Below are 26,099 nucleotides of genomic sequence, written 5' to 3'. Positions count from 1 at the left end.
TGGTAGCCTACATCTTAATTTAATTTTTTTCTTTTAAAAAGAGTAAACTGTGTTATCTCTTCTGCCAGGTATTTTTCTTTGACTGGTTAGGTAGATGGTTCATTTTGTTACCAAAATGTAGTCAGTAACATCTATTGCACGTATCTGCGGTCACTGCTATGGCTCTGACGGAACAGCCAGCCTGGCTGTGAACTGACGTCATGCACCTGCCTCTGCAGCACGTGCCAGTGCCTGGGGCTGCCTCCTGTGGGGGACCCAGGTGCATTTCACCAGCCCTCTCTTGTGGAGGTGCCTTCGAGAGGATACTGCATGTCCGTGTTGACACGGATGGTGATGGTTTGCTGCTCAGTAAAACAACACAGAAGAGGGCTATGCCCTGACCCCGGGCCACCTCCAGCCTGTGATTCCTAACCCTGTCCCGTCCCCTCTCTGTGCAGCACACGGCAGCGGGAGACGAAGGCGGTGGCCAGTCACTGGTGTCACCGGGCAGCTGTCTGGAGGACTTCCGCGCCACGCCGTTCATCGAGTGCAATGGAGGCCGCGGCACCTGCCACTACTACGCCAACAAGTACAGCTTCTGGCTGACCACCATCCCCGAGCAGAGCTTCCAGGGCTCGCCCTCGGCCGACACGCTCAAGGCCGGCCTCATCCGCACGCACATCAGCCGCTGCCAGGTGTGCATGAAGAACCTGTGAGCCGGCGCGTGCCAGCAAGGGCCGTATTGGTGCTTATTCTTAACTCATTACCTCGGGTGCCAACCCAAAAATTGATTTTATTTTTTTCTTTAAAAAAAAAGTCTACCAAAGGAATTTGCACCCAGCACCAGCACTTACAGCTGCCAGCCACTATCATCCAGCAGGTGCAGGCACTGGGGATCCCTGCCCATAGAAACCCGGGGGCAGCTCTGGCCCCTCTCACCCCTGCTAGGTGTCCCTGGAGGCACAGCTAACCACTTCGTGCACACCCATGTAGCCACTGCACTTTCAAACGCCACAGATAACTCACATTGTTCAACTCACTTCCCGGGGTGGTGTGGACAAGACAGTAGCACACAGGCAGCCGAGGGCCTCAGGCGCCCGTCCCCACGTGAGGGTCCTGTGGGTGGGCCTGGCCCTGCTCTCTACGCCAACGTTATGCCAGCTCTGTGTTCTTCCAAATATGGTTGATGTGAATTACCTTAAAGGCAAAACTGTGCTCCTTATTTTAAAAAACACCGATGATCACACTGCAGCCGGTCGGCCTTTTCCGCAGCCCTGTAGACCACTGGGGTTGGGAGAACAGGCAGAAGTGGAGACCTTTCTAGGTGTCATTGTCAGCCCTGCTACTGGAAGGTACACCCCATAGGTCGGAAGTGATGTCCCCACTGCCCCACCTTGTCCCTGAGATTAACCCCTCCACTGCTGAAGGTGAGCTGTGCTCTTCTAACTATTCCTTCCTTTGTAACAACCACAAAATAAAACTTGGTCTTGAATATTTTTAAGCCCTAAGTTGTTGACTGCCTTAATTTTCTCATGTCCATAGAGCAAAACGTTCGCTCAAGTGAATGCAAGGCACTGCGTCTGCCCACGCTGCTGTGTTTATACATCTCGGTAGAGTTGAATCCATTCATGGTGCTGCGGCCATTTCTTGTGGAATGTGTTTATGTTTACAACTCACGCTTACAGAAAACACCCCAACCAGGCCAGGCGTGGTGACTCACACCTGTAATCCCAGCACTTTGGGAGGCCGAGGCAGGTGGATCACCTGAGGTCAGGAGTTCGAGACCACCCTGGCCAACATGGTGAAACACCATCTCTACTAAAAATACAAAATTAGCCAGGCCTGATGGTAGACGGCTATAATTCCAGCTACTTGGGAGGTTAAGGCAGGAGAATCGCTTGAACCCAGGAGGCAGAAGTTGCAGAGAGCCGAGATTGCGCCACTGCAGTCCAACCCGGGCAACAAAAGTGAAACTCCAGCTCAAAGAAAGAGAGAGAAAGAGAAAGAAGGAATGAAGGGAGGGAGGGAGGGAGGGAGGAAGGGAAGAAAACACCCCTGTTGTGCACAATGGCTCACGCCTGTAATCCACACTTTGGGAGGCTGAGGTGGGAGGACCACTTGAGCCCAGGAGTTTGAGACCAGCCTCAATAATATAGTGGGACCCAAGGTTCAACTCACAGAGTTTATTTTTACCCTCTGAAATACAACCTCAAATTGAAGTTTTCCTAAGAAAAATGTTCACATTATGAAATAAGTATCCTGCCTTATAATGTTATTTGAAATGGATAAGCAGGTGCCCTGGGTCGTGTTCCCGCAGAAGCTGGCTGAAGCCAGGACTCTACACAGCAGGGCGATTTCAGAAAGCCGAGTGGGACCTGGCGGAGGGTGGCGGGGGTGAAACCAGGAAGTGGAAAAGCCAAGTCCAGGGCGTGGGACGAAGGGGGTTACCACTGTGGGTGGTTTAGGCTTGATCCTGCTGGGACCCGCCAAGGAAGGAGCCTCAGATGGCCGAGCCGTGGCTTGGAAAGGAAGTGTTCATCGGCTGCTGTCTTGACTGCTCAGGGGTTGCCTGAGGCTGTTAATTCCCTGATGCTTCCAGGTAAGCCACACACCAGCACGGCTGAGCGGGCCCTGCCAGATGCCAGCAGGGGTGGTAGATGACCAGGTGGAGCTGAGACACGGTGTGTCAGGCCACACTCGCTCATGGCCGGCCACCACAGCAATAGCTGCAGCAAAGCGGTGGGCCCAGACTGTGTGACACGGGACTCGAGAGACCAGAGTTTGCAAGCACGGCGACTCTAGAAGCTGGGCAGTAGCAATTCATTCTAGACGCCACCCCCACTGCCAAGGAGGCAGCCACAGAGTGTGCTGTGGTCCTGAAGACCCCTGCTTGACTCGGGGTGGGCTTGACACCTGTGTGTGGGTCACACTGCAGAGTCAGCGCCCGGCGTTAAACATGAAAGGAATGTTTGACCCGAAACCCAAAATAGATGAGAAGACGAAGATCCTCAACACATAATTGGTTCCCAAAATGTGGATCCTAAAATGTAAACCAATCACAATTCATAACCCCGACATCTGTGCCAAGGAGCCCACGGTCCTGCTGAAGCATAGGGAGTGGAGGTGCCTCATCTGTAATCCAACCATTAGACGTTCTGCACCTTGAAAATCTGTCCTTCATGGACCCTGCGTGTTGCATAAGAGAGATTTTTCAGGTCTAGTTTCTTGGTGCCAGGAATGACCGCCACCCTGAGAGCTGAGTGTGCTTGAACGACCCACTAATGGTGTGCCACATTTTCCAGAGGGTGGGTGCCCCAAACTCGCAATCACTTCTGCCTCCCAGCTGCTTCATACGGTGACTTTCAGCACCCCCGGCAGAGACGCTGCTGGGATGCGCATGAACATGTGTCTGCAGCTGTCCTGGCTGAGTGGGGGCACCCAGGAAGACTCACGAGCCCTGGAGAGCACATCGGCCTTTAAACCACCAGAGAAGGGCAAGTTGGCCTGGAGGCCCGGGCAGGTTGCTTCAGTGGGCTGGGCCTCCGGTAAAATGAATTCAAGTGCCTGTGCACCAGTGATACCAGGAGAATCAAATCAGTCACCATGTCTTGTGTCCAGGACCTAAGAGGAAGGAGGTGGAGAAAAGCTGAGACTTGGGAGTTCTGATGTGCTGAGGTTGAGCACTAGGCTTTAAAATGCACAGTGCAGAGAAGGGAGTGGAATCACTTTGAAAGTAAATTCTGTGACGTGCTAGACACAGCAGGGGAGGGCAGCACTGGGCTACAAGGAGGAGCTTAAGGGGACAGACAAACCCAAGCAGGTGTCTGGAAGGCACTGAGGAGACAGCATCCTCACCTCCCACACGTGGTGCACTGAGGAGACAGCATCCTCACCTCCCACACGTGGTGCACTGAGGAGACAGCACCCTCACCTCCCACACGTGGTGCACTGAGGAGGCAGCACCCTCACCTCCCACACGTGGTGCAGTGAGAGCCTCACTTTGCAGACTCAGGAAGGCACCACGCTACGAGTATCTATGAGCTATTTGTATTCACACAGCGTAAGTTCAGCTCAGACAATAAAATGTAAGGCTGTTCCTCTCCCCTGAGAAACACTCTCAGTGCTTCTGGTTACACCTGGAGATGGCTTTTCCTTGAGGCTGCCTTCCTGGAAAAGCGCCATCCACTTATTTGAAAAGAAAAAACAGAAGTTTCAGAAGCTCATTGAAGCCAGTAGGGAAAGGTGCTATTAATCAAAAGGCGGAGTCATGTCCACAGACTGCAAGAGTCCCTGCACCCAGGGTTGGGGGAGATTTCACAATTTCATTGCACAAGCCCATTTTCATTAACTAGGTTTTTCTCAGAGGCCAGGAACACACACTTCGAGATGAGAGGCTGCAGCTGCAAAGTCACATGGGATGGGGCAGGAGGGGACTGGTGTCTTCCTGAGCTTAAAATGCCCAGGAGCCCCTGTCCTGCCCCACCTGCAAACTCACAATTGAGAGGACCTTGCCACACGCAAGGTGACTCAGAGATCTTCCTCCTCCCATTCACGGCCAAAGTACAAGAACAAAGGGCAGGTGGGGTGAAGAGCGCTTGGAAGCCGTGGGTCCCGTGGCAGCGTAAAGCCAAGCTGCAGCCATTCCTGCAGAGGCCATTTGATCCCACATGGGACACGACCCTGCTTCTCCTTCGGGGGACCCACTCTTTTGCCTTGAGCTGGCGTATTCTGAACTGTACACTTACCAAAAAGAAAAAAATCCATTTCATCTGCAGGATTCCTGGGAAAGGAATTCTTGCATTCAGATTATGAGGACTCTGTCCAGGGGCTCTCACCCCTCCCTCAAAGCAGGGGGAGCTCGCTCCTGGCCATGGGAGCTGCCCACCACACAGGGGATGATGAATGAGGTCGCCACGCAGTGAGGCTGAGGGAGGGGGTTGGAAGTGCTACTGGGGATGACGGTGGCCAGTCCCAGACCGGCCACCATCAGACCAAGAGCAGGCACAGGCCAACCCTGCTCACCTAACTAAGACCAGCTCCCAAAAGACAGCGTTGCAGGTTCCCATGCCTTCTCCCAGTGGGAAGATCTGGATGGGGGATAAAGCGAGGGGCTGAGCCGCCATTCACAGCCAGAACAACCATGCCCACCTTTAGGGAAGGAAAGACATGGCAGCAACTGGAACATGGCACTGGAAATCTGAGGCTCAGATTCCCAAGCCTCCAAGCCCCAGGCAGGACCTTCCACATTGACATCCCAAGAAAACAGCCAGTGTTGAGTGAGCCGGGAGGGCAGGGCGAGGGAGTGGGTGGGCGAGGGACTGGGAGCCAAGGCCTGGGCGTGTCTCACTCCGGCCCCTGACACTCTGCCCAGGATGTACCTTCTTGGACTTGGGCGTTGGATCTGAAGATCCCTGAGCAAGGTGCCCTCCACATCCAACCCCTGAGGGTGGGGCCAGTGGGTTCAAGGCAAACATAAAGGGAAGGGGTGGGACACACAGCTTGGTAACCACACAAAGCCGCTTACTCTGGAGGTGTCAGCTTTCCCTGAAGTAGGTGGCCTGGACCACAAGGAAGGACTGGGCCCAAGAGCTTCCAAAGCTGGCACAGAGGGGGCCGGGTGCAGGCGGCACCTGTGTGTGCAGGGTCCCGGCTGTGTGTGCGTGCAGGGTCCCGGCTGTGTGTGTGTGCAGGATCCCGGCTGTGTGTCTGTGCAAGGTCCTGGCTCTGTGTGTGTGCAGGGTCCTGGCTGTGTGTGTGTGCAGGGTCCCGGCTGTGTGTGCGTGCAGGGTTCCGGCTGTGTGTGCGTGCAGGGTCCCGGCTCTGTGTGCGTGCAGGGTCCCGGCTGTGTGTGCGTGCAGGGTCCCGGCTGTGTGTCTGTGCAGGGTCCTGGCTGTGTGTGTGTGCAGGGTCCCGGCTCTGTGTGTGTGCAGGGTCCCGGCTGTGTGTCTGTGCAGGGTCCTGGCTGTGTGTGTGTGCAGGGTCCCGGCTCTGTGTGTGTGCAGGGTCCCGGCTGTGTGTCCGCCCCACCGCACCAGCCCCTCTGTCCTGTTCTGACAGTACAGCTCCAAAGATCCAGCTCTGCAAAGTGGGAGGATGGAAGACCCCTGCACACTGCAGAGAAGAGGCTGTGCTGCTAATAACAGCATGTAAGAAGACCAGGGGCACAGGCCACCCTGCCTGGCCACAGAAGGGAAGGTCTCCACCTGGACTCCACCAACCATGGCTGGTTAGATCTGTGCCTTTGAAATCCTCCAGACACCTGGAGGCCACACAGCTGCACTCCCACCAGGGTCTCTGGGGTCCGGGTCCCTCTTTTCTTCCTTCTTCAGAGGTTTGTGGTCATCGCTCAGGAGGGGTTCAGCCTGGTTAGAGTCTCCCAGGAGCACAGAGTGAAGGCCCAGCTCAGCTCCTTTGCCCCTTCTCTCTGGAAGAGAAGCGCCATCTCCGTCTTTCATGGGTCTGTCTCACAGGCTTTGAGCAGCAGCTTGCCTCTGCTGGAGGGATCCATGTGCTGGGGGCACCCACATGCTAGGGGACCTGGGTGCTGGGGGGACCCGTGTGCTGGGGGGATCTGTGTGGGGGGGAGGATCTGTGTTCTGGGGGGATCTGTGTGCTGGGGGGACCCGTGTGCTGGGGGGATCTGTGTGCTGGGGGGATCTGTGTACTGGGGGGATCTGTGTGTTGGGGGATCTGTGTGCTGGGGGGATCTGTGTTCTGGGGGGATCTGTGTGCTGGGAGGATCTGTGTGCTGGGGGTACTGTGTGCTGGGGGGATCTGTGTTCTGGGGGTATCTGTGTGCTGGGGGTATCTGTGTGCTGGGGGTACCTGTGTGCTGGGGGTATCTGTGTGCTGGGGGTACCTGTGTGCTGGGGTATCTGTGTGCTGGGGGTGTCTGTGTTCTGGGGGATCTATGTGCTGGGGGTATCTGTGTTCTGAGGGGATCTGTGTGCTGGGGTTCCTGTGTGCTGGGGGGATCTGTGTTCTGGGGGGATCTGTGTGCTGGGGGGTATCTGTGTGCTGGGGGTATCTGTGTGCTGGGGGTACCTGTGTGCTGGGGGTATCTGTGTGCTGGGGGTATCTGTGTTCTGGGGGATCTGTGTGCTGGGGGTACGTGTGTTCTGAGGGTACTGTGTGCTGGGGGATCTGTGTGCTGTGAGGGGAGGGAGCCGTGAGGTGGGGGGATCCATGTGCTGGGAACATTCATGTTTTCCTGGCACAGCAGGAGCTGTTTAAACCAGGAAGTTGGATCCAGAAATGACATCATACTCTTTAAGAAACTAGGCCTGGGAGGCTGGGGAAGGGGACATTCTGACAGCACCCAGATTACCACATCCCTAAACCCAAAACTTCCTGATGCCACCACCAGGCACGAGGCTTCAAGAGCACCAGGAATACCTGACTATGAGGTATCATTGAGGAATGGGTTCCCATCTGCATGGGGACACCGGAGCTCCAGCTGGAAACGTGCAGGAGGGGGCTCCGAGACCATGCACAGCCATTAACCCTGACCATCACTTGCTCTTCTCCTCCCTGGAGTGGCTGCTTTGTGCAAAGGAAAGGCGGATGCTCGAGGTCACGAGCTCAAACCCACACCCAGCGGGGAAATCTGCACCATCTCCAACAGCTGAGTTGCCCAACTGAGCGATTTCAAGCTTTCCAAGAACTGACTTGGTTTCTGGTAGGAACCAGGGGCCACGTGAGATGAGGGCGGGGGAGTAGGCTCCTCAGCGAGGAGCCAGGCTAGTGTCTGAGGTCTGCTTGGGATGCAGCCCAGGACCCAGGGTCCGGGAGCACGTGGCGGCACCGTCATTGAAAAGTTCCAATCGCTCAGTTCCAGGCAGGGCTGTGGAGAGAGTGACTTCTCAGTGAGATGTGCTGAATTAATGAGCCCCTCATGCCCTTACAAAAGCACTTGTAAGGGCAGCTGGAAGTTGCTAGCATCAGAGAGACCAGCGCCGACTGCTCAGAGGAACTCGTTTAAAGGAGCCCACAGGGATTTTTTTTAGGGCAACACACAGGATGAAATGTTTAAACGGAGTCGACGGAGAATGTGCCACCCGTGGGCACCATCCCTGGAGCACGCAGCCCCTCGAGGAAGCAAGCTGTTGGGTGCCCAGAGCAGATGGAAAATCGAATCCAATAATGTTCAGGAAGAACGGGCCTTAGGCATTCACACAGCCCTCCCTGCCTTCAAGCGCCAACTGCCAAAACAGTGCCATGTGACGCCTTCTCTCCCTCCATCGCCTTCAAAGAAAGGCTTCTGATCCCAGCACTTTAGGAGGCTAAGGCAGGGGGATTGTGTGAGCCCAGGAGTTCCAGACCAGCCTGGGAAACATAGTGAGACCTCATCTCTACAAAAAATAAAAATAAAAAATTACCCAGGCGTAGTGACACACCTCTGTAGTCCCAGCTACTCGGGTGACTGAGGTGGGTGGATGGCTTGTGCGCAGGACTTCAAGGCTGCAGTGAGCTGAGACTGCACCACTGCACTCCAGCCTGGGCAACGAGTGAGACCCTGTCACCAAAAAAAAAAAAAGATTCCAAGATCTCTTTGGGTAGTGTATTTCCTAGATGGGTCACTGGAAAAGATGCAGTTTATAGAAAATAAATATAACTTCTGTCCCTACAGTGGTAAATTCAGCCAAGTCAATAGAAAGTCATGAGTCAGGCTGATCTGCGTTTACTTCTCAGTGGGCTGCTGTTGTGAAACTGAAGGTTTAAACCCTGAGACAGCATCTCAGGGGGGCTGAGGACCCACCATAGCAGGGATTGCCTCATTGCTTCCTCCTGGGGTCCAAGCTCCCTCCCTTGCCTGAAAGCTCTCACTCCACAGGAGCAGGGAAGTTAGGCCTGCAGCAGCCCAGAAGTCAGAGAGCACAGGCCTGCAGCAAATTATGAACAGCTCTCCAGAAAACAAAGCACCCCTGTAATCCAGCACGTTGGGAGGCTGAGTCATGAGGATCGCTTGAGCCCAAGGGTTTGAGACCAGCCTGGGCAACATGGCAAAACCCCATGTCTACACACACAAAAAAAAATTTTGCAGGGCATGGTGGTGTGTGCCTGTAATCCCAGCTACTTTGGAGGCTGAGGTGGGAGAATTGCTTGAACCCAGGAGGTGGAGGCTGCAGTGAGCCAAGATCACACCACTGTACTCCAGCCTGGGTGACAGAGCAAGACCCTATCACCAAAAAAAAAAAAAAAAGAAAGAAAGAAAGAAAAGAAAACAGCACTCTTGAAACCCACTGTCCAGGGCCATCTGCCCCATGTTCCCTCCCAACAAAGTGCTCTGACTCTGGCCTGCTTTCGTTCAATCAGATTTCTGAGAAAACAAAAACTATTGTCTCCCGACGTCTTTGTCTGGCATCTTCCAATAGAGAGCCACTCCACGGCCAGGAGCAGCAGACCTGAAGGGGGTTTCTGACTCAGAGACCTGGGTGCTCGGATGCCCCGGACTTCAGCAGAACCAGAGCTTTTAGCTTTGCTACTATTATTGGAATTCAAGACATCAGAAAACTAGGCAGATGGGCCAATCTAAATATTCTGCACTTGGTAAGGATTTCAGAGCTTTCGCAGAAAGAGAGAGGTCTCTCAAGTTCACAGCCATCCCCCCAGCACCCGCACCCAGCCCCGCAGAGTCCCTGGGACTAGGGGTACAAATAGAGTCAGTTTAGTCTCAAAGCAAAGGTTTGCCCAAAATCATCTTTAATAATCCATGTAGCCCACATTGCTGCAATCAGTATAAAAACGGTTATTCCTGATTTGTATAAATTAACATGTCGAGAGTCAGGATTATAAAGCATCAAGATACAAGTACCAAGTGGAAGGAGCAAAGACAACTCACAGTGAAGAGAAACGCCTGAGAGCAAGACACGTGTAAGCTGTGGGATGTGGTAACAGCCCGGGTGCTGAAAGGGTCAGAGGTGCAGGTGCAGACGCGGGCTTCTCTTCTGCCTGTGTGAGGGTGAGGGGGCCGTGGGAGGCTGGCTGAGAAGGACCAGTGCCGGGCAGCAGGGCAGAGAGTGCCAGGGGTCTCGGCTCTGCAGATCGGGCTTTGTAGAGGAGTCCCATTCCCCACCTCCCCAGCCCTCGGACAGAGACTGAGGAGACCACACATGTTGACTTCCTCTTCAGACCGAGCTGCCATTTCCACTCCATTCTACTGAGTGCGTTGTTCTGTAAAATAATTCCCCGGTGTTCCTTGCCCCTTTCAGACCACAGCTTGCCTGCTCAGACTCCTTTCCACACACACAGTCTGAGTCTGGGGGGCCTTGAAAGTCAGGCACAACACCCAGATCTGGTCCTCTTGGGTGGCTTATGGCTGGATATGTCCACCGTGTGTGACGGCCTCTCAGCTCTCTGCCGTAAGATCATTGGCACCACCAGGTCAAACAGGGTCTCAAACAGGAGGTCCACATTGTAGCCCGTCTTGGCACTGGTCTCAAAGCACATCTGCTCAGCGGCCGGCATGTCCTGCTCATCCAGCATCTTGTACTTCAGGATCTTTTTATAAAGGGCCACCGCGTCCTCCAGATGCACCTGCTTAGGCACCCTGGGGGAGACGCAGCCCCCGCCGTCCAAATTGGGACTGCACTCTCCCTCCTCCTGGCCCTCCAAGGGCCCCTCCTCGGTGAGGTCCACTTTGTTCCCCACGATGGCGAAGAGGCAGTCTTTGCTGGCTGTTTCTGTCAGGCCCAGGAAGCGGTCCTCCAGCTCCACCAGGCTCTGCGGGTGATTCACATCATAGGTGAGGATGATGGCAGCCGCTCCCCGGCAGTACATGGAGCCCAGGCCGTGGAACTGCTCCCGCCCTGGGGGGTAAAGAGGGACAGAAAGGTCGGTTATCTCTCATCTCAGAACACAGCCACCAGCCACACTGCACAGGAACGTCCCCAGCACTCCAGCCTCAGAAGGTCCGTGCGGCACACACGCTTTCCACAAGTAGATTGAAGAGTGGGGGAGTCAGGCACAGCAGCGCTCCAGGGAGGCTGGGCCAGGGCACGGGAACCCCCGAATCCTTCCTGCATCTAAACGCAAAAACCCCAAAATTGATGGCTAAAGAAGAGGATTAAAAGGTCCGGGTCTCTTCGTACTTTTCCAATGCAGTCATCAAATCAAATCAACCTAGGTCAGAATACACTCCCCACAGGTAACACCGGCACACCCACAGTGTCCTTTCCCGACATCTGCCCAGGGCCACCTTTCTATCCCAGCAACAGTGCACAGACCCCCAGGGGGCCCACTCACCTCCCCACTGGCAGGCAGCTCCCTGCCTGTCCACTTAAGGCAGGTGGGAGCTACCTGGGAACTTTCTGGCAGAAATCTGCAACCCCTGCCTGTAGCATAAGCTTTCTGCAGACTCAGATTTGGAGGACAGACTCTCACAAGGGGAGCAGATCTGGTCACGGCTGGCCAGTGTTCCTGGGACAGGTGCAGTGCGTGCAGCAGGTGAGAGCCCCCAGAAGGGAGGGCTGCGCCAAGCAGCCTGCAGGTGTGTCCTTCGGGCCTTGGCATGCTTTTCCTCATTGGCACATCTGCCATGTTGGGGAGATGAGCTCTCAGGAAGCAGCTGTGGGAGAGGCAGCAGCACGCACCATGCCACCCACCCCACCAGGACTGAGCAGGCTGTGCATGGCACAGGCCCTCCCTGCTGGAAGTAAGGGCTTCATAAGCATTCCTGGTGACGGATCTGTTTCAATTACCAATGAGCAAACCCCAAGTGAGATCTTCCAATCACAAAGCACCTGCTCCCCACTACACCTTCCAGGGACATGCTTTCGAAGATGAGTGAGACCTGTGCTCAGACGCCGCCCCAAGGAGCCTCTGCAAACAGGCCTGGAGGCTTCCACAGCGCCCCCTGCAGGCCAGCTCCTCCCCTCCTCCCTGGGCAAGTGTGGCCTCCCAGGCCATGCCCTTAGACCAAGAGGAGGGAGAGCCGGGAACGACTGACGAACAGCACTGGACCAACAGCACCGGCCTCCACTCTTGAGCCCAGAACGCAAGGTCAAATGCCCCTGGCCAGTGGGCGACGACGCGGTGAGAGGTGGCACCCGGAGAGTGTCCAGGACCCATTCCAATCCCTCCCCGAGGAAAAGCGAGCCTGGTTCTGATTTTTTTAAAAGAAGCTGACAATGTGGGTTTAATGAGCAATTGCCCAAGTTGTAAATGTTCAAAACTACTTCAAAATTTTCTAAAGATCACGTTTAGGCAAGCAAAAAATGCAACAGTGGCCCATCATTGGCAGCCTCTAAATTCTAAATGGTCCCATGTCACTCTGAGGGCAGCTTCCCCGAGGGTGTGGACAGTGCTGACCTGTAGCAAGGGCTCTTCATCCCTGGGTCATAAACCAATTTCTCAGGGTCCATGACCTTGAACGGGGGAGAAAATGTCATCTTTGTTTTCACCACCCTCTGCCTGAAATTTACCATTTCCTTCCATTATAAATGTTGGCAGCAAACTGCAGAAACGGCGATGAGGGGAACTCACCACCAGCAGGGCCAGCAGATGCATCCGTCTGCACGCCAGCCGCTTCAGACACCCCAGTGCGATGCGCACGACCCTTCAAGAGCGCCACCACCCTAAGGCCTGCCACGCCCTCATTCATTAACATGTGGACGATGAACCACATGTCATAATTTTAAAAGGCTTTGGACGACTGCACGTCAGGACATCTGGTTATCTTTGTATGTGACTGCATGCACCCGGGCACAGTGTTCTCGGAAGGGGTCCTGGGCTCATACCCCTCGGGGGCTGAGGGGGTCTTGACACAGAAGAATTTGAGGACCCTGGTCTGTGGGCGTTTGGAGCATTGACTGAATGCATGACGCTTGCACACGTGCGGTTCTCTAAGGCAGACTGTCTTTTGCCAATAAACCACTGTTTAGAGCCAAATAGCCAAGAAACACAACCAAATTTCACCCCATTTCCACCTCAATCTTTCTGAAATGGCCACGTTCTGATGACACCAAGTCCTCAAGCCTCACTGCGACACCGCCTGGATTTTTAGGCAGTCTGGTCACCCCTTGCGCAACCCTGGAGAGTGGAGCCCACAGACACACACTCTCATGTCCTGTGAGAAGAGCCGGAGAGACCTGTCTGCTGCCCACTGTGGTCTCCCAGGCCCTGAGCCTGGCTCCAGCTCCGCATCCAGCAAAGCCACAGTGTGCCTTCGGGAATGTGGAGGGAAAGTGAGCTGGGAGCTGAGCCAGACTGGCTCTGGTAGGAGTCGGAAGAATGTGCCCTGCTGCCAGTCTGAGGGTCAAAGTGTCAGAGCTACCCAGGTCACCTCCCTCTTCTGGGAAAAGCCGGCCTGGGAATGCCACAGTTTGGGCAACAGAGCCACCCTGTTGGCAAGCAGCTTCTGCCCTGGAATTCAGCACCTGAAGGGCAACATTCCTCCATTCCTCACGCCTAGCACAGGTCAGCTTCAGACTGACAGTTCGATCAGCTCCAGTCAAGCTGGGCAGAAACCAGTGCCCCCCGAACTCACAGTCATTTGCCCACTATGGAAGATGATCAAGAACCTTTAAACCCGATAGAAAAACTGGCACTAGCAGGCATCAGCTTAAAAAGAAAAGGCTAGGGCAGGAGGAGTGCTCGAGGCCAGGACTGGAGACCAGCCTGGGCAACACAGCAAGGCTCCCATCTCTACAAATTACGTTTAAATTAGCCAGGCATGGTGACGCATTTCCGTAGTCCCAGCTGCTCAGGAGGCTGAGGAGGGAAGATCGCTTGTGCCAAGGAGTTTGAGGCTGCAGTGGGCTATGATATGCTACTGCACTCCAGCCTAGGCAACAGAGTGAGACCCCATCTCTAAAATAAATTTAAAATGGTAATAATAAAGAAAGAAAAATGCCATAGATAACAGTCCAGGCATCACGAGGTTTTTACAGGAGCTAAAAATGTCATCAGCTTCTACCCACCAGATTTCACAAGAGTGTGACTATGGGAACACGGAGTCAGGGACATTCCAGCTACCCTGGAAGAACTTTTTTCGAGTCTCTGTGACACCGTTCACTCTGGCTGAAGGGAGAACTGTGTTGATGCCTATGCCTAAAATAGCTTCCCATTCCAGATAAAAATGTCTGATTTGCCTTTAAAAAGCTAAAAAAGGAAATAATAATACAAAAGGAAAGATCTTAGTAACAAAAAGAAGTAGGAACTGACGAATCACAAATGCTAGCCAGAAAAACGTAAATAAAAACTGTTGCTTGAACCCTATAATCTGTTATCTACCCATTGACATAAATGCAAACCAATTACATGCAGGTGTCCCAGCTAAAGAATTTACAAGCAAGCAGTTTTCATATTTGCAATTCTAAAATACAATTTTGGAGATAATGTATAGCTTTTAGGATTGCTAATGGAATATTCAGGCTGCTCTAAATGAGCCTATTGTCCACACTGAAAAGGGCCAGAAGTCCTGAATGTAATCGTGATTGAATTGAAGTAGGGGCACTGGTATTTCAGGCATGACAGCCAACATAAGCCAATGCAGATTACATGGTGTCACTATGACTTGACCTTTTGCACTTGGCTTTGACAAATACACAGTGTATTTGAATCCAAGGGCCCTCATACGTTTTCTGGTGGTTTGTGAATGTGCTGTGCGCCTGGCCGGCAGCCCCCTGCTGCTAACCCCACACACATGTCAGCCCCTGGACCTCTCAGAATGTTGATTTCCTGTCTACAAGTATGGCCTTAAATTGGGTCTTTCACAAGTTCCTCTCCCTGGAAACAGGATGAGCCATCTCTCCTGCCTTCTCCCCCAGACAGGAGTCCCTCAGTACCAATCCTGAAGCCAAAGTGCTAAGAATTCTGGTAGTTTACTTGGACTTTGCTGGAGAAATCAACAGTCTCAGGTCCAATTCTGGGGATGCCAGAGCCCCAGGCTCACCCAGAAACAGGTCAAAACAGAAACATCACAAGTTGGTTCAAATTCGACCAATGCAGCCAAGGGTCAGTGAGGTGCCAGCCCTGGTCTGGTAAACGGAGCCAGGCTGCCAAGAACACGGGCCTCCCAGTCCAGCCCCTCGTCAGGCCTGGAGGTGGGGGTTCAAGCCTGAGGAGGGAGCCCAGCCTCCCTCCAGACTCTGCCTTTTAGCCTGGTCTGTCTTCGGGCCAAGCAGGTGGAAGGATGTGTGAGTGACTGGAGCCCAAGGCTCTAGGTTAGACTTGGCCAGGAATTATGACTCGTTTATGTAGCAAATCGAGAAGTGATCTGCTAAGCTTTATGCCACCAACACAATACAGACGAAGACGTCAGTTACCCCTTGTGGTGAGGGAAACCTGAATCTGTAACAACGCCTTCAATGTCTGACCAGCCACACTGTTGGACAAACTATTGAAACGCAGCAAAACTGACCAGGACTTTCGCCAGTGAGTCCAGAGCAGCCAGAGAAGAAGACCCCCTGCCCACTGCAGACATGGCCCTGGGGAGGGAGTTCTCACCCGCCCCACCTCTACACAGACACGGGCCCTGGGCAGGCAGGTCCCACCAGGTTTGTTTCTGGAATTTACATATCTAAAAACACAATTGTGTCTGTTTACCTAAAGAGCTAATTCCACTCACTTTATGAAGTGTAAGTTCTGCCTAAACAAGAGAAGGAAGTGGACTTGGTCATTTACGGCAGGGAATGAGCTGTTAACTTCCGCCAACCCGTCCCTGTCCCCGTATCAGGGACATGAAGCGCTGCTTCTCGATGGGAAGAAGCGTGGCCGGCACAGGCGTCCTCGGAGTCTATTATGCTCAAACAGTCTACCCCTTCCCATGTTTTACAGAAGGAGAAACTGAGGCACAGATGGAGAAGAAGGTGGGCAACAGACACAGGAGGGGTGGAGCCCTGACAAGCATGCTGGTGCCAGGCACCCCAGGGAGTCTGCCGTAACCACCCCCGGAAGCAGGGGAAGGGGCCTAGGGCATCTGGAGGCGGGCTGCCTGGCCAGAGAAACGCCTGTCTCCACCCTGCGTTCCGCAGAGCACAGCCACCTGCCCAGGAGCTCCAAATTTTACGCAGAGAACTGCCCTGGAGGTGCCGGCTAATTCTCTGGGCAGGGACCACAGAGTGTTCCGGTAAAGAGCCCCCACTCTAGAGACAGGCTACATTCAAACCCCTGCCGTGTGACCCTGGGCAAGTCACTTAGACGTGGTACCTCAGTTTCCCTGTCACTAAAATGTGGGTCGTACCTGCCAAAGGGTGGCTGAGAAAACAGAATCTGCACACAGACAACTGCCTGGAGCTGTGCCTGGCACATTAGCCCTATAATAGAAATGTTTCTTCCATAAGTCGTGAGATTCCTCCTGAACCTAAGGATGGACGTCCATCCCAGGGCTGCCCGGGGCACGGGACCCCTTGTCCCTCCACTTACACGCTACCTCCCGGGGCCGACTGGGCACCTTTGCAGTGGACCAATCTTCTACGTTTCTTATTCTCAGAGGATGACCTTCTCCCTGGTCCTGGGGGTGCTCTGGATGTTGCCGGATCAGCACAGCTGACATGCCCCCAGGACCAGGTGCAAGGGGAAGGAAGTCAGCACTCACAGTAATCCCAGTCCGCTGCGAGGGAATTGAAAACGGCCCATGCGCTTTCCATTTCATTCGTCAGCCTGCCCCGAGCCAAACACAGCCGGGCTTCTACCCCAGGTGTTGTGTCATTTTGACTCATAGTTTAAATGAGAAAGTGGGTTGAGATACCATCAGAGGCCACAGACACCCTTGGCTCACATCTTAAGCAGAGGGTGGGGAGACTCAGAAAATCCTGACGCTCAGACCCTGAGCCAGCTGCTAGGATCCGGTGTGGAGCTGGCGTTCGTATTAGCTTTAAAAACTCCTCAGGTGAATACCGCGTGCACCCGGAGTGAAAATCAGCAGTGTACCCAGTGAAAGTGGGAGACAAAAAGGCAGCTATTGAAACGGGAGAATTACCAAGCTTGGTATTTCAACTCATTGAGGAGTAAGTCCTACCAGGAAATGCAAACACTGAGACAATGGGAACGTTTTTTTAATTGAGACTGAGTCTTGCTCTGTTGCCCAGGTTTTCCTGCTCCAGCCTCCCGAGTAGCTGGGATTACTGGCTCACGCCACCATGCCCAGATAATTTTTGTATTTTTAGTAGAGAAGGGGTTTTCTCCATGTTGGCCAGGCTGGTCTTGAACTCCTGACCTCAAGTGATCCACCCTCCTTGGCCTCCCAAAGTGCTGGCATTACCAGCGTAAGCCACTGTGCCCAGCCTTTGTTTTTTTTTTAATTTTTTTTTTTTTTTTTTGAGATAGTCTTGCTCTGTCGCCCAGGCTGGAGTGCAGTGGTGCAATTACGGCTCCATGCAGCCTCTATCTCCTGGGCTCAAGTGTTCCTCCCACCTCAACCTCCCAAGTAGCTAAGACCACAGGTACAGACCATCACACCCGGCTAGTTTATTTTATGTTTTTGTAGAGACAGGGACTCACTATGTTGACCAGGCTGGTCTTGACCTCCTGGGCTCATGCCATATTCCCAACTTGGCCTCCCAAAGTGCTGGGATCACAGGCGTGAGCCATGGTGCCCAGCAGAGAACAGAAACTTTTAAGATGAGTTCTCCGCTCTGCCTTGTCAGATCGGACAGCCCGCTGGCAGGGAACTCACAAAAAATCTGACAACCTGGAGAAAGGAAAAGTGCAGATTCCCAGACCAGAGATGGAAGCAAGATAAAAACCTCCAGCAATGGCACCAGAAGCGGCGCAGCCTAGAGCGGCTGTGACTGACGTGCTCCCCGTCAGATCGTGCAGAATACCACGGCATGCTTCCTCCAGCGTTTGCAGGTTGCATCCACGAATATGAGCCAAAACGTTATTTTAGTTCTGTTTTGTAAAGTTGATGAGTTTTGACTCAAGTTTACAGGCATGGGACCATCTCCACAGGCATGCCCTGTGCGTTTGTTTTTTTTAAACTGCCTGATAGTGAACTTAGTTAGAGAATGGTGCGTGGAGGCCGGGCACAGTGGTTCATAACTGTAATCCTAGCACTTCAGAAGGCCGAGGTGGGAGGGTCCCTTGAGCCCCTGAGTTTGAGACCAGCCTGGGCAACACAGTGAGTCTCTGTCTCTACAAAAAATTTAAAAATTAGCTGGGTGTCGGGGTATGTGCCTATAGTCCCAGCTACTCAGGAGGCTGAGGCAGCAGGATTGCCTGAGCCTGGGAGGTTGACGCTACAGTCAGCTGTGATCGGATCGTGCCACTGCACTCTAGCCTGCAGTAGAGCAAGACCCTGCCTCAGAAAGAAAGACAGAATGGGACGTGGAAGCAACCATCCCCTCAGGAGCATTAGAAAGGAATAAATGATTGACTACTATAACCAACACTGTACTCAATTGCTTACTGATTTTAGTGCAGTAAGAAGGGGGGCCCACGAGAGCCCCCAGATGCATGAAAGGAGCTGCCTGGAGCCAGCAGAGGGCCTGGCTGGACACAGCTGCCCCCACCAGTACATGGAAAGCAGAGAGCCGGCGGGCAAGTCCCCCATGCAGCAGGCAGGCCCTCCCCGAGAACCCACATGCACCCGAGCCTCCAGTGAGTGAACTGGCTTGCCAGCCTCCATTCACCACGATGAGGAAGTGTGTGTGGCCGGGCCCCGGTGCCCACAGTGTGGTCCTGCACTAGCCTGGATATTGCTGGGAAGGTGTTTTTAGATGGGATCGGTATTTACATCAGGGGAGGTGAAAAAACAGGTATCCTCTGTGATATGGTGGGCCTCGTCTAATCAGCTGATGGCCTGAGAAGCAAAGCCTGAGCTCTTCCAGAGAAGAAGGAATTCAGCAACAGAAAAACCTTGCCGGAGCTCACACACACCCTGCTCGGTCTGTTTCTCTGGGGAAGCCTGCTGCCTTATTCACGTGGAATGCTCACTTGCTTCCCTGGGATGGAGGCCGTCTGCAAAGCTGAGGCTCTCCAGAGAGGCCGGTACAGCTCCCTCATCTACAGGCTGTCCCCTGAGGCCGAGTCCCCCCACAAACAAAGAGGTGCTTCCACCGCAGCGTGCAGGTGTGTGCGCCAAGGGTGCCGACCACGCCCCAACCACTGCCTTGCCCCTCAGCAAAACAGGACAAACGTCCAGGTCAGGGGAGACGGCATGAGAGGGCTTTTCTGAAAACTAGAAGGATCACTGTGACCCCAACTGGGTATTTCCTCACTGAGGGCCCCTTGCCCAGCCAGTTCCAAATGCTGATCCAGTATGCATGCCCCCTTCTGTGCACCCCAGGGCTTCCAAGCAGGCTTCAGAAAGAGTGTGAATGCCGCAAAACTGGACCTCAGCATAAATGCACAAGTCCTCACCCGCCAGCTTTTCAACAACTAAACAGGAAAACAGGAAAAATACGATTTCCAGAAGGAAGAGCAGAATTCAAATCCAGCAACACCTTTTTTATTATTACTAATTGTTTTTTCTTGAGACGGGGTCTCACTCTGTCGCCCAGGCTGGAGTGCAGTGGCACGATCTCTGCTCACTGCAACCTCAGTCTCCCGGGTTCAAGCGATTCTCCTGCCCCAGCCTCCTGAGTAACTGGGATTACAGGCACGCACCACCACACTCAGCTAATTTTTGTATTTTCAGTAGAGATGGGGTTTCACCATGTTGGTCAGAATTCTTCCTCGCTTTGAAAAGCACACATCTCACCTGGAACTAGCCACATCTCCAAGTCCAAGCCATGTGTGGCCAGGGCTACCATGCTGGACAGCGCAGAGCTGACTCAGAGCCAGAGACGCCCAACCCCGCCTGAACACCAGGTACAGTTCCTGGAGCACAGCAGGCACTCACAGCCTACTCGGAACAGGCATGAAGGAGACGCAAAGTGACAGAAATGAATAAATAACACATTCCTGCAACCACTGATTCATACAACCGCTTGGAGGGGCGCGTCTTCATGGATCCTCAAACCACCCTGGGAAGTCTCTTTTCCATTCCCGCAGATCTGCAGGTGCAGGCTCAGAGACTCTATGGAGGGACTGGAGCCTGTACTTCAGAGTCCACCTCTCCTCCTCCTGCCTGCTCTGAGCGCCTCCACAAAATGCCTGTGCAATCACTAAGTTTTCACAGCAGCTGTGAAGCGCCGCACCCACCCCATACGCCAGACCCAGGCCTTCCAGGTAGGGCTGGACCAGCGCCTATGAGTGCCCGACCACCCTGCGCTCTTGGCCCAGCAGTAGTACCCAAAGCTCCGGCCACACGGGGCCTTTGAACACAGAAGTGGGTCCCATTTCTCTCCCGGAAGGTGAGCCAGAGGGCAGGAAAGACCACTTGCTGTATAAAAATGGAATCATCAATGTATTATTACGGGTTCAAAACTATATGTTCAAGTCTTCATCTCCAGCACCCCTGAATGTGGGCTCATCTGGAAACAGGTGTCTGCAGAAGTGATTAGTTAAAATGTGACCACATGGACTATGGCAGACCCTTAATCCAGTCTAACCGGTGTCCTTATTAGAGAAGACACACAGGCGAAGACAATGTGAGGGCTGACCCCTGGGGAGGTGACCATGGGGAAACAGAGGCAGAGATGAGAGCCATGGCTCCTCAGGCGAGGACGGCCAGCACCCACCAGGAGCTGGAGAGAGGAGCAGCCTCTCCCTGGAGCCTCCCGAGGCGCCCCGCCCCACGGACAGCAGTTTGGACCCCACCTCCAGGACTGCGGGAGGATGAGCGGCTGCTGTTTGAAGCCCCCACTCTGTGGGACTCCATGACTCAGACCCCTACTAAAGCATGGACTGGCGGCAGGTGGATGGCTCCGCCTCCACAGGCACCAAAAGCCAGGAACCCAAGAATGACATCTCCCCCTCCCACCAAGGTCCGCGTGAGGGTCAGGCAGCCAAGAGAAGCTTCTGCTTCCTTCCCCTCCTCACTTCCTCTCCCCGATGAAAGCCGGGGAAGAGTCAGCGCGACGATGAACTTCAGTGAATCCCGCTAAAGGAGAAGTCAGCGAGGATGGGTCAGAGACACTGGCCTCAGACAAGCAAAGCTCAGGGAAGAGGAGGCAGGGTCACCTCCAAGCCCATCAGCGGAAAGGCTCGCTTCCCGAAACGAGTCACAGCTCACACAAATCACATGCACAGGAAGCTCTAAAATGGCTGCTTTTTTGCGGAGGGGAGGTTGTTGTTTTTATGTTTATTTTATATACAGAGAGAGACAGGGTCTCGCTCCTTCACCCAGGCTAGAGTGCGGTGCTACAATCATAGCCCATTGTAGCTGCGACCACCCAGGTTCAAACAATCCTCCTGCTTCAGCCTCCCCAGTAGCTGGGACTACAGGCTCCTGCCACTACGCCTGGGTCATTTTTTCTTTTTGGTACAGATGGGGTCTCACTATTATTGCACAGGATGGTCTTGAAATCTGGCGTTCAAGCAGTCCTCCCACCTTGGCCTCCCAAAGTGCTGGGATTACAGGCGTGAGCCACCGTGCCTGGCCACTTCACTGTTTTTACATCAACCTGATGCCACTATTGTAAGGAATGCCCTCTAACCCAATTTACACAATAAGAAGCCAGTCATCCACGTCCAGTTCATTGTCTTCCTTAAGAAATATGGGAAGAAAGAGGTGGTAACCACTGAAAAAGAGGTCACAGAACAACGAATGCTTTGTTCAGCCAAAGCAGCCATCGATTGTCCACACCTTGAGAGAGGAAGCTGCCACTAAACTCGTGAAGAGGGAGGTGTCTCGTCACAGACAGACCAACCTCAGGGGGACCAACACCGTCTCCTAGACGCAAGGAGCTGCATCCTCATCGAGCAGAACAGCACCAGGTGCTGACTTGGGATGCATGACATTCTCGTTCCTAAATGCAGTCACTGTTAACAGCTTTTAGAAACAGCTGAGGCCGTCGAGCCCTCACCACGTGCAGGCACTGCCTCTTCAGTGGTTCAGGTCCCATGACCCTGAGGGGCTCAGGGCATCACCCCAGGCTCAGATGAGACAAGCATGCAGGCCCCAGTCACACAGGCCCTGCGCATGTGGGCGGCAAACAGCAGAGGCAGGCCTTGAACTCCAGCAAGCAGTGTCCAGGGCTCCTGCTCCCAACCACCATGCCACACTGCCAGCTTCAGGTCCTCCACAAGAATGAGTCAGGAAAGAAGAGGTTGAAACAAGCATTTCAAGGGCCAGTGCAGCGGCGCATGTACCTCCAGCACTTTGGGAAGCTGAGACGGGTGGATCGTTTCAGCCTAGGAGTTCGAGACCAGTCTGGGCAACATGGCAAAACCCTGTCTCTACAAAAAATATGAAAATTAGTGGGCATGGTGATGTTCGCCTATAGTCCCACCTACTTGGGAGGCTGAGGCAGGAGGATCACTTGAGCCTGGGAGGCCAAGGCTGCAGTGAGCTGTGGTTATGCCACTGTACTCCAGTCTGGGTGACAGAGCGTGACCTTGTCTCAAAAAAGAAAGAGAAAGATAGAGAGAGGGAGGGAGGGAGGGAAGGAGGGAGAGGCTGAGCAAACCCAAAAGTCAAGATACGCATCAAGAGCAAAAAGCCTGAATCCACTCCCATAAAACCAGCTCCCTGGGGACGGCTGTTTCCTGCCAGCAAGGCAGCAGGGGCAAGGCGGTGAAGGAACCGCCCTGTGCGCTCAGCTGTGCACTTCCCCTGCGTTCGTGCTCTGAGACCGAGCCTCCTCCACTGTCCTTGGCCAGGTGAGAGCCCCACAATGGTTACCCATCATCATCTAGGAAAAATCGCATGAAAACTCTGCTCAATTGCACCAGGAAAATACCCTGAGCCAACATCCAGCAGCCGGATATAACTGTGGGTGTTTAAAACAATCCTACCCCTCTAAGGTTACAGAATATTCAGGAGACCGGAGAGACCAATGGGTGAAACAGGAGGATTTTATTAAGGGGGCCACCGGCTCAGCGGATTGGCATCCCAAGGCTGAGCAAAGGAGAAAGAAAACGGGGCACTTTTTATACATCCAGGATGACCTCGCCGCTAACAGGCGTGCAGAAGCCAGAACAAAGAACGGTTAATTTGTAACACGTTTTGTGATGTATGTTGCATTTGAAAAATAGCATTTTGAGAAACCCATTGTACATTCTTTGGGTGTTATTTTGCCCTGTGACCTTGCAGCTGGTCAGCGAGAAAAACAGGAGTCTCGAGATGCCGGGGAACTTTGCCGAGAATGTGGGGATGATAGAGAAGGTAGGTTTTACGGGGAGTTAGTTAATTTTAAGCAGAGCTGAGGGTTAGGTTTTATATTGAACATAACACAGTAAACGTTATTTTATTACGCAGCAATTACAGGCTACCATTGTTATTATTTAATTTCCCTCTTCACTAATAGTAACGTTTTTCTGCCAGAAGAAAGAACTAAAGCTTCAAGACAAATTAATCAATCACAGGAAGAAAGGAAGTGATTAGGTAACATTTTTAAATAAGCTAATAACTCAAATCCAGTAATCCGATGTAGCTGCTTGCATTTATAGTTGCTTTAATTTTGTTCTGAATAGTCTATGACATTTGAAAGGCGTTCAAAAACATTGCCGTGCTTCATGACATAACGGAGGACAATTACTCTTCTAGCCTAGCAAGTCCAAGGGTTTACATCGGCGATAAAATGAAAGTCAGTATTGCAGTCCTGCTTAATGACTGTCTACATCCAGAGACCCAACAACCAGGCCGGGTTGGCAAATGCTGACCGACCGGCCGCCGTCCAAACCCTGACCGACCGCCGTGCAAACCCCGACCGACCGCCGTCCAAACCCCAGCCCACGAAATGAAGCTTTTTTCCTTTTTGAAGTAAAGGAGTCTGAACCCAAAACTATTTCCAATTAATGGAACTGCAACACATGGGGCAGAGGAGAGTATTCCAGGAAAAGGGACCCTCCACATTTAAACGCACATCAGTGCATTTTACCCAGACCTGCGTGTGCCACGTCTTTTGTTTCTGCTTGACGATTTGAAGGACAAACTAAAAACGAAGCAAGCGTCAGACGCCGCACGAACCACTCGAATCGTCAGCTGCAGGTAAGGTGGTCCCACACCTACGGCTCACTGCTTGGCTTCGGGGAAAATGGCTAAGGTAAAGCATTAAGAAGCTTAGTTCTCAAATCACTTCACTCTTCAGACATGAATTTACTAAAAATAGTTCAATGACAAAACCAAATTACTCACACAAAGAGATGTTCTTTAACGCTTCGATATTAACAAAAACAGGCAAGTCCAAAAAAATAGACTTATGTAACGGATGTCGCTTTAAAACACTCACTGGCACGTGCCAGCATATCTAATCCGATCTCCTTTACCTTCAGTAGGTACTCTGTTGTCCTGCAATAATGAATTTTTAGAATGAGATTATCAAATAAAAATGCAGGTATTTGCTAACGTCTCCAAATAAAGTAAAACTAAAATTATTCTGGCTCTTTTCAAAGCAAGTTTTAAACTGTTTCAAAGTCAAGACTGAAGTATAAATACCATATTAAGATAACTTTTTAAATCTAAACAGGGAGGCTGGGTGAGGCAGCTCACGTCTGTAATTCCAGCATTTTGGGAGGCTAAGGCAGGTGGATCACCTGAGGTCAGGAGTTCAAGACCAGTCTGGCCAAAATGGTAAAACTCTGTCTCTACTAAAAATACAAAAAAAATTAGCCGGGTGTGATGGTAGGCACCTGTAATCCCAGCTACTCAGGAGGCTGAGGCAGGAGAATCGCTTGAACTTGGGCGGCAGAAGTTGCAGTGAGCAGAGATCCCGCCATTGCACTCCAGCCTGGGCAACAGAATGAGACTCTGCCTCAAAAAAAAAAAAAAAAATCTAAACAGGGTTTTCTCAAAATATCAAATTATGTAGAACAGCATCTTGTCTGGAGCACTCATTCAGGCAATATCTCAATTACTTCTAGCAGCTTTGCCGTACAGAATAGAAGGTGTTTTTCTTTTTCCTTCTCCATAATACAAAGCCTTCTGAGAAACACGTGGCAGAGAACAGACATTTTCTTGTGAATTCTGCCACAAGGGAAGCAGATCAAACCCTTTGTAAACAATCATAAGGAAACAAAGGTGTCTTACAGATGTTTAGGATGTCTAGTTTGCTCTTGCTTAACAGGTTGGGTGTATTCTAATAAAATTCCCCAGAAAGTACATTATCCCTTGACAGACATCCTAAAATCAGAAATGCCTTCTGGGTATCATGAGAGGCAAACTTTGGTACCTAGATATAATTTTATGGTGCAAAAACGTCTTTAAATCACTTATAGTGAAGTAAGATTTGGTTTATCATATTAGTATTTAATATGCTATCTGTAAAAGTAAAATTTGAAAATAATTAACTCAAAGCCAAATTGATAGAGACAAAAGGTAGAGTGGTGGTGGCAGGGGCTGTGGGAAGGGCAAACGAGGAATCACTGTTTAATGAACGGTGCAGAGCGTGAGTTCAGGATGATAAGAAAGTTCCGGAGACAGATGGAGTGGGTGGACGCACAACAACGCGAATGTCCTTCATGCCACTGGATTGGACAACTTAAAAATGCTTAAAATGGGCCGGGAGCGGTGGCTCACACCTGTAATCCCAGCTGAGGTGGGGAGATCACCTGAGGTCAGGAGTTCGAGACCAGCTTGGCCAACATGGTGAAACCCCTTCTCTACTAAAAATATAAAATTAGCAGGGCATGGTGGTGGGTGCCTGAAATCCCAGCTACTGGGGACGCTGAGGCAGGAAAATCTCTTGAACCCAGGTGGTGGAGGTTGCAGCGAGCTGAGATCACGCCATTGCACTCCAGCCTGGTCAACAAGAGTGAAACTCCATCTCAAAGGTTAAAATTGTAAATTTTACTATGTATATCATACCACAGTAAAAACCTCCACATTATATATGGAATACATACGTCTATCTCTCATGCAAAGTAGTCTACTAAGGTGGCCAGGAGCTGGAACAGCATGCTGTCTGCTGCCCCCACCCTCACGGCTCATCTCTGCTGGGGTTGCAGCGAGCCCTGCGCAGCTGCCCATGCTCCTGGGATGGGGGTCACCTGGCCTCGGGTTAAAGTGCAGAATCTGACTCAGAAGGCCTGGCTGGGGCCTAGGTTCTGCTGCGGCCAGCCCGAGGGCCTCGCTGAGGGGGAGACAGCCACGCTTCAGCCTCTCATCAGCCCAAGGCAAGAGACCACCACTCACT

General features: G+C 52.5%; 2 protein-coding genes across 4 annotated transcripts in view; one reads left to right on the top strand and one right to left on the bottom strand.

Annotated features, from left to right (window-relative positions):
• COL4A2 (collagen type IV alpha 2 chain) overlaps positions 1-1,487 on the top strand; it is a 207,400-nt gene extending 205,913 nt beyond the window's left edge. Inside the window, exon 47 of the mRNA XM_064361876.1 lies at positions 438-1,487. Coding sequence (XP_064217946.1) covers positions 438-695 — 258 coding nt within the window. The 3' untranslated portion in view covers positions 696-1,487. The remainder of the gene's footprint in view (positions 1-437) is intronic.
• An 8,171-nt stretch (positions 1,488-9,658) lies between these two features.
• The window catches only part of RAB20 (RAB20, member RAS oncogene family), a 33,599-nt gene continuing 17,158 nt past the window's right edge, over positions 9,659-26,099 (bottom strand). The window contains exons 1-2 of one of the 3 annotated variants that reach the window (XM_012438748.2): positions 12,463-12,619; positions 9,659-10,787 (exon numbers count right to left, since the gene is read on the bottom strand). In XM_012438748.2, the coding sequence (XP_012294171.2) occupies positions 10,255-10,787; positions 12,463-12,604 (675 nt within the window). In that variant the 5' untranslated portion in view covers positions 12,605-12,619 and the 3' untranslated portion in view covers positions 9,659-10,254. Of the gene's footprint in view, positions 10,788-12,401; positions 12,620-26,099 lie in introns of those variants that run through there. The other 2 variants (XM_064361875.1, XM_064361874.1) reach the window with 2 other exon arrangements.

Source organism: Aotus nancymaae, unplaced genomic scaffold, assembly GCF_030222135.1.
Source record: "Aotus nancymaae isolate 86718 unplaced genomic scaffold, 86718_ANA_hifiasm-v0.15.2.pri h1tg000044l, whole genome shotgun sequence".
Taxonomy (NCBI): domain Eukaryota; kingdom Metazoa; phylum Chordata; class Mammalia; order Primates; family Aotidae; genus Aotus; species Aotus nancymaae.
This window is presented reverse-complemented; position numbering and strand designations above follow the sequence as displayed.